The sequence below is a fragment of the Eumetopias jubatus genome, unplaced genomic scaffold, assembly GCF_037043125.1.
Source record: "Eumetopias jubatus isolate StellerSeaLion01/CBP00866 unplaced genomic scaffold, mEumJub1_p1.0 scaffold_9, whole genome shotgun sequence".
Lineage (NCBI taxonomy): Eukaryota > Metazoa > Chordata > Mammalia > Carnivora > Otariidae > Eumetopias > Eumetopias jubatus.
In genome coordinates this window covers 92,042,461-92,059,856 of record NW_028274815.1, presented here as the reverse complement: position 1 = coordinate 92,059,856, position 17,396 = coordinate 92,042,461, and the positions used below count along the sequence as shown (strand labels likewise).

Here is a 17,396-nt window from a genome sequence, read left to right as displayed (position 1 = left end):
AATAACAATCCAACAAAAAAATTAAAAGGTATCCCAGTACACCTCCATTTGGTACAGCCCAATATGCTCACAGAGTGCAGTAAAGGTTTGTCTTTTATCGCACATAACAAAACCCATTTAATTATATTAAGGAAAACAGCACTTGCCTGTTGGATTCTTCCCCTTTGTAATAATCAGCCGATTGTTCATAATGTGCAATAGCCTGAAAAACACACATGTATTTTATTCAAACTACTTCTCTGAAGAGCTACATTTAAAAATTACATTTGCATAGGTATTATTCCTACAGATAAGCCTATTTCAACAGCACACCTTTCACAACTTGGCCTCCTTTATTTGGGGAAGACACGAAAGCATGCACATCCAGAAGCCCGGTGGCATAATACTCACCATCCATCAAAATCTCTTCTTCCCTTCCCCCAAAGCAAACGCCCAGCTACGCCATTTTCCCAGCCCCCAATGCAATGCCAGGCAGCTGTGACCTGCTGTTTCCAATAGAATGTATAGAGGCATGCTGTGGGCCTCTACCAGGCTTGGCCGGTCCATCTAACTGTACGTCTTTCTCCAGGCCTCTTCCCTTCCCAGGAGCTAGAACGGCAATGACCAAGTCTGGAGTGATAGTGGAAGCCACAAACCGAGGATGGCAGAACTACTGTCTGCCTGGTTCCTAAATAACTACAAAGGGCAGAATGTACTTCATCCACCATGTACTGCTGCCAAACCCAGAACGGCTACACTGGATGGTTATTTTAAAGGCATATTAAGTCCTTTTGCATTTTAGATCTATAGCTTGCTAGAGCAGCACAGACTTTCCTCATTAATACCTTAAGTGTCATCTAGAATAAGGGTGTTGCCTTCATTCTAAAATGTGTGGTGCTGAATTAACAGTCAAGTGGAGAGGAAACAAGTTGCAGGCTGGAAAGCTAGAAGGCTTTGTCACATTGTGGCATAAGATATAGTAAAGTCAAGCATACGACAACTCAGAAGGCAGAAGACAACCCTACTGGAGCCAGAAACTCTAAGGGAAGAAGCTCTATGGAAAGAGACAGATGATAGCGTGTAATGCTGTTTTCAGCAGTTTTGTAAGAGAGAAGAACTCTGGAAAGAACTAGCTTATTTGTAGGCAATTATAAAAGGGATAGGTAAAGTCCAGTGATAGGGCCTTATAAGACTGGAAAGGCCAGTGGCCTCTATACCCCAAAGAGCAAAACATAAGCCTGAACAACATTTTAAACTAGGGATCTGATGAACTTTTCTGTAATAGACCAGATTATAAATACTTTAGGTTTTGTGAGCCGTATGATCTGTTGCAACAACTTGGCTCTCCTGCAGTGCCACAAAAGCGGTGTCCATGTTCCAAAAACTGTATTTATGGACAATGACATTTCAACTTCACTTGATTTTTATGTGTCATGAACTGCTTTTTTCCCTAACAGTGATTTAAAAATGTAAAACCTATTCTTAACTTCTGGGTGTACAAAAACAGGTAGTAGGTCTATAGACCTCTGCCTTAAATTTCAGGGTTTTCCCAGTTAAGTCCTAAAGAGGAAGCTGGCATTATGCAAACATCAGACTACAGGTGCTCCCTTCCCACTAAGCCCATAGCTTCAAGGAAGTCCCACCAAATGACTTAAGAGAGAGGCACAAAGACAAAACAACTAACAAAACAGGCTAGAGAACTACGTTAAAGCTTTGGCTATGGTTCCTGAGAGCTGACTGGAAATGGACAGACCTGGCCGTAAAGCCTCAGCCCCCGCTTTCTGCATGTACTAGTGCAATGACCAAGACCAACAATGATTTGGTTTACAAAATTTGTTTACCTCTGAGGCCTCAGGCTGAAGGGGCCACAGCACATTAGTCAAGTCTGGACTGCAGAGCACCACTGACAGTGTGTGAAAAACTGACATTTCTGGGTGTATTTTTTTTTTAAGATTTTATTTATTTGATAGAGCACAAGTAGGAAGAGCAGCAGACAGAGGGGCAGGCAGAGGGAGAGAAGCAGGCTCCCCGATGAGCAGAGAAGTTCGATCCCAGGAACCTAGCCCTGACATTTATGGGTTTAAATAATTATGTTTTGGGTCTTTTTGATCAGCCTATCCTAACTAATATGCTCCCCAAACAAATTTTCTGAGTATTATTTATAACAGGGGCAAAACTGGAAACAAGGTAAGTGGTTAAATATAATAGACTAAGATTAAGAATAATGACAGGGCGCCTGCCTGGGTGGCTCAGTCGGTTAAGGGTCCAACTCTTTTTTTTAAGATTTTATTTATTTATTTATTTGACAGAGACAGAGAGACAGCAAGAGAGGGAACACAAGCAGGGGGAGTGGGAGAGGGAGAAACAGGCTTCCCGCCGAGCAGGGAGCCCGATGTGGGGCTTGATCCCAGGACCCCGGGATCATGACCTGAGCCGAAGGCAGACGCTTAACAACTGAGCCACCCAGGCGCCCCAAGGGTCGAACTCTTGGTATCAGCTCAGGTCTTGATCTCATGGTTGTGAGTTCAAGACCTGTGTTGGGCTCCACACTGGCTGTGGAGCCTCCTTAAAAAAAAAAAAAAAAAAAAAAGATAATGACAGAGTATCAGTATGGAAATTTCTTCATGAAATATTAAATTAACAAACAGCCATGAAAGAACAGATACACTGTGGACCTCTTTTTACAAATACATAAACACATACAGAAAACATCTGGCATAGATTCCTTTGGAGCATTTGTCAGAGCTGTCACATACACACACCTGTGGGATAATCTGATCAATGTATGTATTCTCCCATTAAAATGCGAGGACAGGTTTCATGAGAGTTTTGCTCAACATTATGTCCCTGAGCCTAGCATAGTGTCTATCATATGGTAGGTGCTCAATAAATAGATGCTAAGTGAATGAAGGCAAGTTGCATTTAAAATGATGGACCCCTATTAAATTGTTGCCAATATCTTAATCTGGAATGCCCACAAAAGAAGTTTTTCAGTGAATTCCTAATAATATCAGTGAATTCCTGACTAATAATATTTTTTGAACTGTCACCATGCTCTCAAGTATTTAGCACTCTTTTCCATTGTAACAAATGGGGTAAAGTATGAGAAACATGACCAAATCTTCAGTAAAGAGTATCAGATTACACAACCTCCTGGGGGTGGGGTGGGGAGTGTCACTACTTATCTTGCTAGTTCTCAACACCAGAACTCAATGAACAGTGTTGGGTTGAACTAGACGTAACTGTGGTTTTGGGGGTAAAAATAAATGGCCAAATGTGGACAACTGTGGATAATTTGGTTTAACCTAGTTCTTAATAATGATATTGATTCATCGAAATATTGTAACTGTAAACTATGGCTAGATTTATCATAGTAAAAAAGAAAACTAAAGCTTGATTTTTAATAATCTAATTAAACCAATAATCAAATTCTATGATAGTCCCAAGTTTTGACTGAGGCTATAGTTGAAAGGAAAGCTTATCTAGTGGCTTAACAGAGACGTTTCAGAGAAAAGAGGTTGTGACAGGTCATCTTTGGATGTTCATACCTGTTTAGAATTTTAACATGTAGTGAAATTTACCAGGCACAAGTAGACCCTTCCACATTAGAAATCTGTTTCTTACTTACAATTTCAAAGATCATGATAAATATCAAAAGTAGAACACAGCCACCAATAACAACAGCACACACAACAAAAAACCAGATACAAAACCAGCTCGTTATCCTGTTATTTAAGTAGCCCACCAAAGGAATTGCAATAATATTCCTTCCTGGGGAATCTGGTAAATGTCACCATGCTGGAAAATACATAAATCCTGAAATGAGAGACAAGACCCTCTAGGACTGCAGTCCTCATCAGTGTTTCAAAGCAAATGCAATTTCCAAGTGTCAAGAAGAGTCCACTTTGTAGGTGAACTTAAACAGCGTTCAGATGGGATCAATTCTTTTAGAACATATACCCCCAGATAGGACCTAACATGAACTTGCCACAGACACACCTACATGGTAACAAACAGTAGTAAATCATGTTCTCGAGGGGCTGAAAGAGAAATGGATCACAGTTCCTCTGGGTCATTTAAAAGGCGTTCCTATGGGCGCCTGCGTGGCTCAGCTGTTTAAGCGTCTGGCTCGTGATTTTGGCTCAGGTCATGATCTCATGAGTCATGGGATAGGACTGAGCCCCAAGTCAGGCTCCACGCTCAGTGGGGAGTCTGCTTAAAGATTCTGTCCCTCTCCCTATGCCCTGCCCCCTTCACGCACGCACGCTCTCTTTAAAATGAATAAATCTTAAAAAAAAAAATAAAAGCCCATTTAAAGAGGACCCATTTTATTATTTTGTTTGATTTCATAAAATCAAAGAAATAATGTTAGTCTTTGAAATTTCACACTTTGTTCACTAGCTAAAATCTGTGAATGAATCAGAGAACATATAGCAGCTTATATTAACAGGGAAAAAAATTCATTTGTAGTAAGTGAAATGTAAGGTACCTTACGTTATATATATGTGTATATATAATGATACATATATATACTGATAACATAACTGATTTTTCAAACTTAAACTTCAAGTACAACGGAATACATCTGGTGAGTCCCACCAGGAAAGCGAAGGCAATGATATTTCTAAACACAGGAGCCCTTGGGGCACCTGGGTGGCTCAATCGGTTAAGCATCTGCCTTGGGTTTGGGTCATGATCCCAGGCTCTCTGCTTAGCGGGGAGCCCTGCTTCTCCCTCTCCCTCTGCCTGCTGTTTCCCCTGCTTATGCTTGCTTGCTCTCTCTCTGTCAAATAAATAAATAAAATCTATTAAAAAATAATAAACACAGGAGCCCAAACATCAGGGAACACTACAAGGTAACCCTGTGTGCGCTGAGTAATACTCTTAAATTGCTTTTAAAAGGGCACTTCACATCAGTGAAGGGAGATGCCACCTGCTGGCCAACTCGTAGAATGGCAGGAAAACCATGAGTTAACGGGCTTCAGAAGCTTCCATGACAGACCATACTTTTTTTTTAGAAGAAGGGAAACAAGAGTATGCTATAGATCATTTTACCCCCTCTGAATTTATGGAGAGCCACGTGTGAAGTGGTTGCCCCAGAACATGCCCTGGCAGCAGCAGCAGCACAGTGCTGTGGGCTCCCGCCTCAGAGTGCTTTCCTGACCACGCCAGGCAAGGAGCTGACGCCGCAAACTCTGCTAGAAAGACACTCTGCATGAGTGCTGTCCCCCCAGGATGATTCAACCTCAATAAAGATATTGTGCCACTCCAAGACACCCTGACCAAATACATATCCCAGCCACACCAGACCCATCTCCTTTCTGTTCCATCATCAATTCTGCACCAGGGAGCAAAGAAGGGTTCAGGTTTGGGTCTCCTCATCCTCTCCAGAGTCTACAGATAGCTTCTTCAACAAGAAGGGGCATATGCAATGCACTCGGTGGCTCTGATTTAGTCACAAGCTAAGTATCCTTAGAAAACCATGGCATATTATGACAAAAATGGCCAAATTATGAATTCTATGTAATAAGTCAGTGAATTTTGTGCTGCAATAGCCACAAGGTAGTGGTCAGCATGAAGTTAGAGGGAAAAGGTTAACGATGCCAATCCAACTTTAGCAGTAAGAGATACCTCCCCAAACCAAGATTCTCTGTGTTTTGGTAAATACGCTGCTATGACAGAGATGGGTGCGTCGTTTGCCTATTTCTTAGAAACTACTATGTCCCAGAGTTCTGGGCTCTTGGGATACATCAGTAAACCAGAGGTAAAGCTCTGTGCTGATATGGGCACCCACTCTAGTGTAAGGAATGATGATGATGAGCAAGCATTTGTAGCACATGAAGTAAAGTGACAAGTGTGCTGCAAAAAAAGAAAAAGCTGAGGTGGGGGAGGTGTCTGGGTATGTATTCGTGACAGGGTGGGGTTCCAATTTTAACTAAGTGGTCATGATAAGTCTCATGGAAAAAGTAACAAATGAGCAAAAATTTGAAGGACAAGGGGAGTTAGCCATGCAGGCATCTGTGGAAAAACCCCACAGAGCAAACAGCAGTGCTAAATCCTGAGACAGGAGCTCATCCAGCATGTGTGAAGATCATCAAGGAGGTCATGGTGGCCACAGCACAGGGTAGCATGAGGGAGGAGGGTGAGGAAGAGCCAGAGGAGAGTTCAGAGAGGCAAAGGGCTGAAGGGGCTGATCAGAGGGGCCTCGGAGACCATCTGCAAGGCTCTGGCTATTCCTCTGAGTGAAGAGGAGACAACAGCAGGTTGTCAGCAGTAGAAACACAATCTGATCTACTTTTGACAAGGATTGCCCTGGCTGCTATGTTACATGGGGGAGGCGGTCACTACCACTGACAGTATCAAAAACCAGTGTAATATACACGAATTTATCATTTTGTATCAGGAGGAAATTCTTATGTTGGTAATAGTATCCATCTTGCTAACTTGGCTACCCTCTTGAGGGTCCCCTGGGATTTGGGTCAACATGCTATTTCTCAGTATAAAGCCCCCTTTCTCTTAAGAAAACACACAGAAGCAGAAAAGAAGAGAGTGAATCCAAAAGGAAGGAGTGATGGGGACCCTGTGCCCAGGGCTCAGAACTCCAGCAGGAATAGGAGCAGGGAGGCCAATTTGGAGGCTCCTTGCAGAGATCCAGGGAAAGCTGACAACAAGGTAGTGAGAGGTGCCCAGACCTGGGAGCATGGAGGACAGCACCAAAGAAATTGCCCACAGGCTGGATGTAGAGAAAGAGAGGAGGCAGAGACACCTGTGGTTCGGAAGGGAACATCATGGCGGGGTATCAGAATTCTGACTCAGACACCCTGGGTTGGAGGTGACGGTCGGCAGACAGGAGGATAGAGGAATCTGAGGTGTGGAGAGAGGTGTGGGCTGCAGATAGACTTGCGAGCCACTGGCATACAGATGATCTGTAAAGCCGTGATGCTGAGTGCAGAGAGAGTACCAAGGGAGCAATGTGGAGTGAGAGAAGACAAGGAGTAAACCCCAGGGTGCCCCACACTAGAGGGTGGGGAGAAGAGGCGGCACCATTAGGTGCCTGTGACAGATGCCGAAAGAAGGCATGAGACAAAAGAAAGAGGGACCCCTGTCTGATGCCAAAGTGGGCTCAGGGAGTGTTCTGACCATTCAGATAGGACACAACTATACTCCTAAGAGCATGCTTGGTGCCCATCAGCCTGGCAGGAACAACCAATGGCCTCCACTACCGTTTCTCCTTCTCACTCACACCTCCTGTCTTCCACAGTACTCAGGGCAGTGTTACACAAACATCTGTCTCCAGAGCTGAGGCAGCCTCTGGAGTCTGACAAATGTCTTCCTCTTGCCGAGGTGCCCTGAGCCCTGCCAGCAATCTCCTGACTGAGAAGACAGTGTGAAACAGGAGGAAGCTCCGCACTGGGGCCAGCTTTGCCTCAGCTCTGCTGGTTTCAACCTGAATGGTCCCAGGCAGTGCAGTCCTTCTAAGCCCTAACTTCCACACCCATAAAGGGGCCTCTGTGTTGTAAAGCTGAAAGCAGTTAAATTCACAGCATGCCAGCAAGAACAGAGCCTGGGAAACAGTGGTGCTCAGTGAGCATTTTCTCCTGCCTCTCTTCTTTTGCTACTATAAACCACAGCTCAGAAAATGAGACCTGCATGAAACAGGTGTGGCCAAGCTGGCATTCAGCTCTCTTCCTCCTACAGGTCAGGGCCTGAATATAAAGGTGTGCATGTGCCTGCAGTCCTGAAGCTCCCTTCACGGGGCCACAGAGGCCTGGTGACCAAGAGGAAGACTTCTGCTAACACCACCATCCTGACATGAATCACCCAGAGCAGAGATAACAGGCAGGCCTGGTAAACCTTACCCAGCTGTCAGGTGCCAGGTGCTCACCCCAGGAGAAGCCCATCCAGTCCTCAACCTGTCAGGTCCCCCACCCTCCACGTGAAGCCATCTCAATGGCTCTGCACCACTCAACTCTACTGGAAGGGAGAGGGCTCCCCGAGTCATGTCATCTACCTGCCTTGTACCCAGCTATGGAGGAACCGTGCCCTGGCTTACCTTCTCGATGTCTACCAGTTCAGTCTCATAGATCTCCGCAATGGTGATGTGGTGCTTGGCTGCGATCGTAAACCTTCCCTGGGGGAAAAAACAAAAAAACAGAGTTACGTTCTGTTTTTACCTTTTTGAATGCCAATCCCTTTAGGAAACAAAAAACAACAGCAAAAGTACAACTGTAAGCCATCTCCAGGATTCCACCCCACAGCCGCTCAAGCAAGGCAGTGTCTTACCATGTCTGTGTAAATGTCGATGGCTGCATTTAAGCAGTTGATAGCCTCTGAAGCGAAGGCATTTAAGAAAAACAATGAAAAATCCATTCAGTCAAAGAGGGTTCCGGGGAGCCTATCTTCCTGGCTGTTACTAGAACGTTAAAGAGGTTGAATTTGGGGTGGACGATGTGCAGCCGAGTTAGTAAAAAGCAAGCAGAAATCACACACAAGGCCAGACACCTCGGTATGCTCGGTCCCCAGCAGGGGCAGTGCAATTTAGAGAACTGGAGCTGGCGTGGGACTGGCTCACTACTCTCAACCTGCCAGTGAAGACCCCATCCAGGGCCAAGACTGCATTAAAAAGCAGACAAACCATGAGGGCTGTCATCAACACTCATCAGCTCTAGCTGCTAAAACATAAATGTAAATGCATTCTTCACTGATATCATGTATATATATGAATTCTGGAAGACAGTCCTTCATAAGGAAGATCATTTCAATAGATTTGATTCTTCATGCAGCCAAAATCAAAAGCACTTTGAAATACCTGTTCAAACAACCCTTAAGCAAAGTTAACATTTCATACAATGTTAAAAGATGCTAACTTTTGGTGTACCAGTATATGCCAAAAGGAAGAAAAAAAATCTAGTAAGTGATACTAATAAATTCTATTAATTTTTTAAAACACTGAGCCAACAAATTTCCTGTCACAAAATGGTGGTCCTTATAATGTTGCCCTATGGGCAACAGCTCCAAATTTATTGCTTTTGCTTTAAAGGAGGTAGCAAAGAGAAAAGGCCTGACAGAAGAATTAGAAAGGTACAGAGATTAACAAAATTAAAAGCAACTTTTTCCCAAGCTATATTAAGAAATGTGGTTTGTTACACCTTTAAAAATGCAGAAAAATAAGCTACCCAGAATGCCACTCAGACCCACTGCTAGTATTTTGATGTACTTTTCCTTCCAGTATTTTCTGGATGCATTTCTATGTGCACATTTCTTTATAAATTTGAGATCTCAATTCTCATGTGGTTCTTTGGTTACCATGTGGACAATGACCAGTCATTGAAGAAGCTCTGAATCCAGGGACTTTAATGCCTGCATCATATTCTAGAATACTGATGCATTTTAATTTTACCATTCTATCCTTGCTGTTCATTTAGGCTGTGTCCAGTTTTTCACATTCGGAAATAGAGTGTGACAATCTTTATACAAAAGCCCTCAAAGCATTTTCATTCTCAATGATATATTCATAATAAAAGTTGGGATTTTTGTGTTAAAATACACTGCTAAAAGAGAAAAATGGGAGACTCCACAGCCTCCAGCGCATGTGCTACAGGAATAAGTTAGTACTTTTAATCAATAAATGTATACTCTTAACTAAAAAAAAAAATTTGCAAAATTTTGCCACTTTGAATACCCAAGTTCATTCTTTCTTCAAAACCAGTACTTTGAAAAACACTCTTTAAAAAGTCAGATGAATACTGTGTGAATAAGTTGTTTTTAACTATCAGATATTATAATCTCCCATTAACTGGATCTTAAAATGCACCACGTATTTAGGAGTGAGGAACCATTCCTTCTCTTTAACGAGTAATAATATATTCATAAAATTAAATGGCATTTAAGAAAACAGTGCTGTCAACTAAACAGCTAGGACAAATTGAACACAATTTCTCCTCATAAAAGCTCAAAATGATTACAGAAAAATCCCTAAAATTACTAAAATGTCTATTTTCCCAAAGCACCAAAATTTATTTTACCAGGACTCCAAGGTCCAGCAGCATACCCTGTGAGAAAGGTCCCTGACATCGACCCTACGGTTCTAGTTGCGCAGAGATGCAGGCACGTCTTACCTTGAGGGTCTGCCTTCTTGTAAGCATTGCCAGCATCCACAAAGCTGGTGGCAGAATCATGCTTGCTCTGAAGCTGCATATGGAGCTTGGCTGCCTGACAAAATGCATTTCCTGCAGCTGAAGAAGACAAGTCACTACAATTAATCACAGAGCAGCCGGTGTCCCCAGGGTGGTCCGTGCTCTAAGTGCTGGACCTACCCCTAGAAAAGTTCCTTGTCACTGAAAAGAAGCATTCCAGTCAGAAGCATATATAAATGTGGTCAAGTGCACTTCAGGTATGTATAAAGAAATCAGAACCAAGTTCAACGGTGACAAAAGTGTCTCTCAGCCCCAGAAAACCTCCCAAGTGACACCTGGGCAACAGGCCTCCATTTAGTACCAGAGCCAGTCACGTTCAACTCTGTCCCCCAGCATATATTAAATACTGACTTGTGGCTTTAGGCCACAAGTATTTAAAGAAAGGTAAAACACTGAGGTCAAGGATACTTATTTACTCATCTTTCTATCTCACAGAGTCCACTGGACTTGGCTGTCATTGTTGAAGAAAGCATTAATGGAAGCTTCTTGGACAAAGTAAGTATCTCAAAGAGTGAAAATCAAGGCCCACAATTTCAAAACTCCAAGTTTCTTAAGTTATAACAAAATCGGACTGAACTTCATATGAGGTTTAACATGTCTTTATCTCCCACTTAGTGTGAAAACTTGCACATTCCCTGTGGGATGACGGATGGGTTTGGTTACAGGGTGCTGTCCAGGTTTCTGTTGGAACAAGGCACAATGTGAAAGTTTTATGCACTTAATTTTTTCAGAAAAGGTTTCGATCAGGGACTGTAGATTCTGGAGCAGCAGAAAAGAATGAGGGAAGGAATCCCTAGCACAGAAGTCTCACGAACAAGGAACAAATGCTTGAAGACAAGAAAAGGCTGGGAACAGAGGCCAGTGACAAGTCCATGCTGCCTGCAGGAGGGATGAACACAGTGGGCAGGGGAAGTGAAGGCTGAAGGTGCCATGAGGCCAGTTCTGGGAGGTTTAAATGCCAGCACGAGGAACCTGGACAAGGATGAGCCCACCCACTGTCTTGAAGTTCTTGGCTCAGAGAGAACAACCATAGACTGGGAAGCACGAGGCCTGTGGAGTCACAGCTCAGTAAGGTCTGGAATAGGGAAGTCAGCACTAACAGGAATGGATGGGAAAGAGATCCCTCCACTAGGAAAAACATGATGAAGAATATCATAAGAACTTGTGGTACTTAAAAAAAAATGTTTTTAGTCATTTCAAAAACATTCAGAAAAGTACAGAAAATCGTGAGAGACACCAAAAAACCCACTGCTGGTATTAAGAAATAAAGCATTCAATTCCACAAAGCTTTGGCTATCATCCCTTATTCTGACCCCTCTTCCAGAGGTAACCACACAATTCCTACTCAGGCTTCTGGACTTCCACTAAGGGAAAAGCAGCAGTACAGACTCCTGATCCAGCCTGCCCAGGCTCGACTCTGGCTCTGTGCCAGACAAAAAGAGTGCCCAGGCAGTGTTGAGAATACTCAGCCATCAGTGTGGCACAGGCACTGAGCAATCAGAGAGGAAGTGGCCCCCAGTTGGAGCTGGGACTGGAGAACCCCTGCCCACCAGGCTTTACCCCTTAAACTGGCGACTCATGGGGCTGGCAGTCCCAGAGGAGGGGCCAAGCCTGCCGCCAGGGGAGTAAGCAGGCACATGGGTACCTGTGGCAGCAGCTAACTGAATGGCAGCTCTGATGGGCTCTGCCTAAGGAGAGTACAGTAATAGCTTGGACCTCCCAAGTAAAGTGCTTCCAACAGACTGGCTCCTGTTATGCATGCATCGGCCAATCTCATTAGTACACGCGAATCTATCCTTAGACCATACCTTTATAAAACACAAAAGATAAAAAACGCTGAGACAATGCTCTTTTTCTCCTCTATTGTTTTCAGTATGTTATAATTCAGATAGAAGTACATTTTGAAAACATAACACATCGTTTTAACCTAAAACTTAACCTATAAATGAATTTTAGTCAGAAAGGAACTTTCAGATTCATGTACTTCTACAGCCATTTCTTCATAGAAATGCTTTTAAAGTGTCAGCCTTAATGGGTAAATCAACACAGTATACACCCTAAGCTTATACAATGTTATAGTCCATTTTATCTCAATAAAACTGGGGGAAAAAAAGCAGATGGGGAAATGATTTGTAGAGGGCAAAGGCCCTACTTTAGATCACACAGCAGGTGCAAGCCGGGCTAGAGACCCAGTCCCTGCTCCAGCTCAAGGCAGTCTCCATTTTCAGGACAGAGAGACCCTATCACAGAGACATAACAAGCCCCTTTTTACATGGTAGGGGATGAATTTGTTTCTCAAATCAGTGTTAGAAACAGTCATCCTCTCTCAAACCAGTAAATAATTCCATTGTTTTGGAAGTGATTTTGTTATGTGTAATTTCACTGGATAGAAAGCATTATGTTAAAAAGTGACAATAAAAATGTTGAGGTTTATAGAAATAACACCCTTACTGGGTGTTCCATTTCTCAATGGAACCTCAATCAGCTATCACAGAGCTGTTCCCACAGTAAGAAATTCTCACCCAATGTTTAGGTAAAGAAAAATAGGCTTTGTTCACTTAGATCAAGGTTCTTTTCTCCCAGACCACAGTGGCCACACCAGTTACTCCAGCACGTACACCTGTCTCAGCCAACAGGAGGAAATGCAGACAGTTATTTCTTCCTTCAAGATGATTTTAAAGTTATTTGCCTGAAAAGCAAACAAACAAAAACTTTATACATACCACTCCAATTTTTAGCCATCTTGAACATATTTGCAGCTCTGGTATACATTTCACAAGCCTCTTCTATTTTTGTGTTTCCTCTGAGAAAAATTTAAAAACGAGGTTAAGTTTTACTACAGCAACCATCCACATCTCTAATTCTCCCTCCCTCAAATAATAAGCATTTAATGAGCACTTACTATGTGCCAGACAAGTACAGAATCTTAACAGCTGCTCACTCAAAGCATATACTCTTATTAACCCTATTTTCCAAATGAGGAAACTGAGGCATACATAAGTAAAGTAACTAGCCCCAGGTCACAAAGCAAGAATGCCACAGAATTGAGACTCAAATACAGATCTGGCTGATCTCAGAGCCATGCCCTTAACCAATTTCCATGCATGGAAATTGAAGTTTTAGGTCAATTGGAGAAATAAGAAGTACATTAGTCAAATGAGATTAAATTTTGAAGGTTAAAGACACTTTTACCCTGTTAATTTTTAAGAGTTTAGCACTATGTTTATTTAGACTTTAAAAACAAAAAAACAAAAACCTGAAGCCAGAGCATAAAAGAAATGCCATGTTTTTTGACTGCTATATTATCACCTCTGGCAGGAGACAAGCTCTTCTCCAAGAAAGGGAGGGGGAAGGCCTCAGAGTCCAGCCCATCTTCCTGTGTGGAAATGCATTTACGACATCCTGAGAGAAGGAAACTCTACTGTTGCTTGCATACATACTGTTCTGGAAAGTTCTCCACTAGACAGTTGATTCCACTGAGGGACAGCTTTAGCTGTCAGACATTTCTTCTTACACAAAGGCAAAAATAATCCTCTGTAACTAGCACCAGAGTTTTCCAATTTGACCTGGTTCTTCCTAAAAGCTAAACTAAGACCCCTCTATAAATGATGTTTCTCTACCTCTTCTATCTACGCTATAAACATAAATAACCAGAAAATGAAGACAAAGTACTGCGTGCAGTGCACATGAGGAATTCAGAGGGGTTTAAGGACATAAGGACTAAGAGAAAGGGGAGATCAAGGCTCACTCTTCGAGTGGGCACAATATGAACAAGAGTGAGCACATACACATATGCCAGAAACTCAAAGAGGCTCTGAGCTCTGGCAGAGGGGCATGGACAGCTCTGTATCAATACGTGTCCCACTGCAGTACACTGAGGCTCACATGTGACTTGCACCTTAGGCAGTAACTACTGTCTTACCCCAGGCTAGTTCTTTAACTTCTCTGGGCCTCAGTTTTTGCATGTGTAAACAGCAGATAATAGAATCTATACTTGTTGGTCATTATAAAGATCAAAGGAAATAATCCATATATAGTGGCCACTGTAGGGCTTGACCCAGAGTAGGTACTCAATCAGGATGATTATTATAATTAGATTCATGTACTGAAGGCATAAAAACTTTTGGGCATATTTGTACAAATAAGAGACATGTCTGCTAAGGGACTTATATCTGAAATATGTAACGAACTCTTACAACTCAATAATAAAATGACTAATAATTAAAAAAATAGACAAAGGATCTGATTAGACATTTCCTCAAAGAAGATATACAAACAGCCAATAAGCACATGAAAAGATGTTCAACATCATTAGCCATCAGGGAAATGCAAATCAAAACCACAAATGAGATCTCATTTCACACCCATAAGGATGGCTAGAATCAAAAGACAGTAACAAATGTTAGGGAGGATGTATAGAAACTGGAATCCTCCTATACTGCTGGTACAAATGTAAAATGCTGCAGCCACATTTAGTGAGTTGCTCAAAAGGTTAAACATAGAGTTACTATATGACCCAGCAACTCCACTCCTTGGTACACACCCAAGAGAAATGAAAAGACTACGTCCATACAAAAACTTGTATATAAATGTTCAACCCTAGCATCATTCATAACTGCCAGAAAGTGGGAACAACCTAAATGTCCATCAACTGATAAAAAAAATGTGGTATACGCATACAATGGGATATTAGACAATAAAAAGAAACGAAGTACTGATATATGCTCTAATATGGATAAGCCTTGAAAACATTATGTTTAAATGAAAGAAGGCATGAGCATATTGTAAGATTTCACTTCAGAGTAAGCAAATCTATAGAGACAGAATACAGATTAGTGGTTGCCTAGAGTTCTGGAGAAAAATGGGGAGGGGCAAGGAGAGTAGAGTTTCTTTTTGTGGCGATGAGAATGTTCTAAAATTGACTGTTATGATGGATGCACAGTTTTGTGACTATGCTAAAAACTATTGAACTGGACACTTTAAATGGATGAATTTTACAGTATGTGAATTATATCTAAAGCTGTATCACTCCCTCCCCCCCCACGCACACAAAAGAAAAAAGCCTTCGGGGGCTATGTCACACAGTGAATGACAGGATGGCGACAAGCCACACCAAAAATGCAGTGTCAGAATTAGTAAAGCTTTCTTTCAATCACACCTTCATATATTAAAACAACAACAACAAAACAATTAGCTAATTACCCCAGTGGAAAATTCCCAAGTTTCCGATCTTAGCCATAACTCCTTGGAGCTAACAAAGGCTTACCACTTTCTTATTTTTCTAAAGTGTACCAGGAATCTTGCACTGTAATTATAGTTCATTCATTCTTATTAAAGGTTTCCAAATAAAACTAGCTTAATTAAAATGTACTTTACCCTATTATTTTTGGAGACAGATTCAGCTAGGAATAATAGAACACCTACATTATGCTAGGTTTTTATGCTGGGTATTTCCACATGTGTTATGTCATTTTCATCATTATTACAACCACAATGAAAGATGCTAACTCCATTTGACAGAAGAGAAAACTGTATCTGGGGATACCTGGCTCAGGTCATGATCCAGGGATCTTGGGATTGAGCCCTGCATCAGGCTCCCTGCTCAGTGGGAAGCCCTGCTTCCCACAAGCCCTCTGCTTGTGCTCTCTCTCAAATAAATGAATAAAATCTAAGAAAAAAAAAAAGAAAGAAAACTGTATCTGGAGATCAATGGCTCAACCAAGGTCATCTAGCCAAGGTCAGTAGTGGAGCTGAACCTGATACCAAGTTCAGTGATCATTACAAAAATAATGAATACATTTTTATAAAAACTTAAGACTCTCACCTCTCCTAAAATAGAATCACGAGAAGTATACTCATTTTAAAAGCACTCGAAAAACTTACTTCTCACAAACACAACTTTAACAATTTGAAAAAATGTACTTCTGAAATCATTCCAAATGCCTACTGTGTTCTATTCATGTGAAAGTTAATGTTTCTGAGTTTTAAGGACAAATATTCAGAACTCATGTTCAAATAATTCAAATGATTGTTATTCAGAGCCCCCATAAGTGAAGTATAAGATCCTTGAAAAGAGAAACAAGTTTCTATGAGGGAATCTACATTGTAAGGTGATACAATATAAGTACAGGGCACTGACCTGACATTAAGAAAAGCTAAACTGAGCCAAATTAACTATTTGGGGAGATTATGCTACCATGAACTTGAAGAAAATGCTTTTTGTGCCACTAATGGAAACAGTGACCAGCCTAAGAACCACCACTGCCACCACCATCACCTACATCACCATCACCTCCATCACCTCTACCACCACCATCACCACCCCACCCATGCAGCCCCAGCTGACCCCACCAACTCTCAATTCCAGGGGCAAGGCAGACTCCCTTCCCTTCTTGACCATGCTTATTCAGGAGACATTCACTGAGATCAGTAAGTGTCAGAAAACACTAAGAAAAGAATGTTCTTGGGGCGCCTGGGTGGCTCAGTCATTAAGCGTCTGCCTTCAGCTCAGGTCATGATCCCAGGGTCCTGGGATCGAGCCCTGCATCAGGTTCCCTGATCCGCGGGGAGCCTGCTTCTCCCTCTCCCACTCCCCCTGCTTGTGTTCCCTCTCTCGCTGTGTCTCTGTCAAATAAATAAACAAAATCTTAAAAAAAAAAAAAGAAGGAATGTTCTTGCCCACGAAGAGATCAGAATACTGAGGAAAAAGTATTTAACTTCAGGGCTTGGAAAAGATCGGAGTGCCCACCCCACCTCACATGTTGCACTGAAGAAACGTGGTCAGAGCCACAACATGTCCCACCAGGAGCCAGTGAACCACAGAGCAGTGCCTTGAGCCGAGCCTGCAAGTCCCTGCCTCTCTTCACAGTCGCATCCTGTCTGTTCCTATTCAGATGCTGGGGGCACCGGGAGGAGAACCCAGCCTGGGAAACTACAGCCCATTATTTCAAAGAGCTCCCACAACATCCACATGCAGATAAGTCATTGATCTTTTAAAAACCAATTAATCCTCAAATAATCTGAAGTCTTGATTTTTCCTCATCCTGAATAAGAACTATTTTTAGAGCACTACAAAACCCTGGCAACCATAGTACATGCTCTTTTAGGACTGTGGGTGGGAAGAGGGGGGCGTTAAAGTAGCAACATGGAGACTAATGGCACACACATCATGAGATGTACCCAAAAGAAAAGGAGGCAACTGCTAAGGGAGAAATAAAGTTG

The 17,396-nt window shown here is 42.3% G+C and overlaps 1 protein-coding gene across 2 annotated transcripts in view; it reads right to left on the bottom strand.

The window, feature by feature from the left end:
* NAPB (NSF attachment protein beta) overlaps positions 1 to 17,396 on the bottom strand; it is a 42,347-nt gene that overhangs the window by 12,524 nt on the left and 12,427 nt on the right. The window contains exons 2-6 of one of the 2 annotated variants that reach the window (XM_028123709.2): positions 12,899 to 12,978; positions 10,098 to 10,214; positions 8,263 to 8,309; positions 8,033 to 8,110; positions 147 to 202 (exon numbers count right to left, since the gene is read on the bottom strand). In XM_028123709.2, coding sequence (XP_027979510.1) covers positions 147 to 202; positions 8,033 to 8,110; positions 8,263 to 8,309; positions 10,098 to 10,214; positions 12,899 to 12,978 — 378 coding nt within the window. Of the gene's footprint in view, positions 1 to 146; positions 203 to 8,032; positions 8,111 to 8,262; positions 8,310 to 10,097; positions 10,215 to 12,898; positions 12,979 to 17,396 lie in introns of those variants that run through there. The other variant, XM_028123708.2, reaches the window with a different exon arrangement.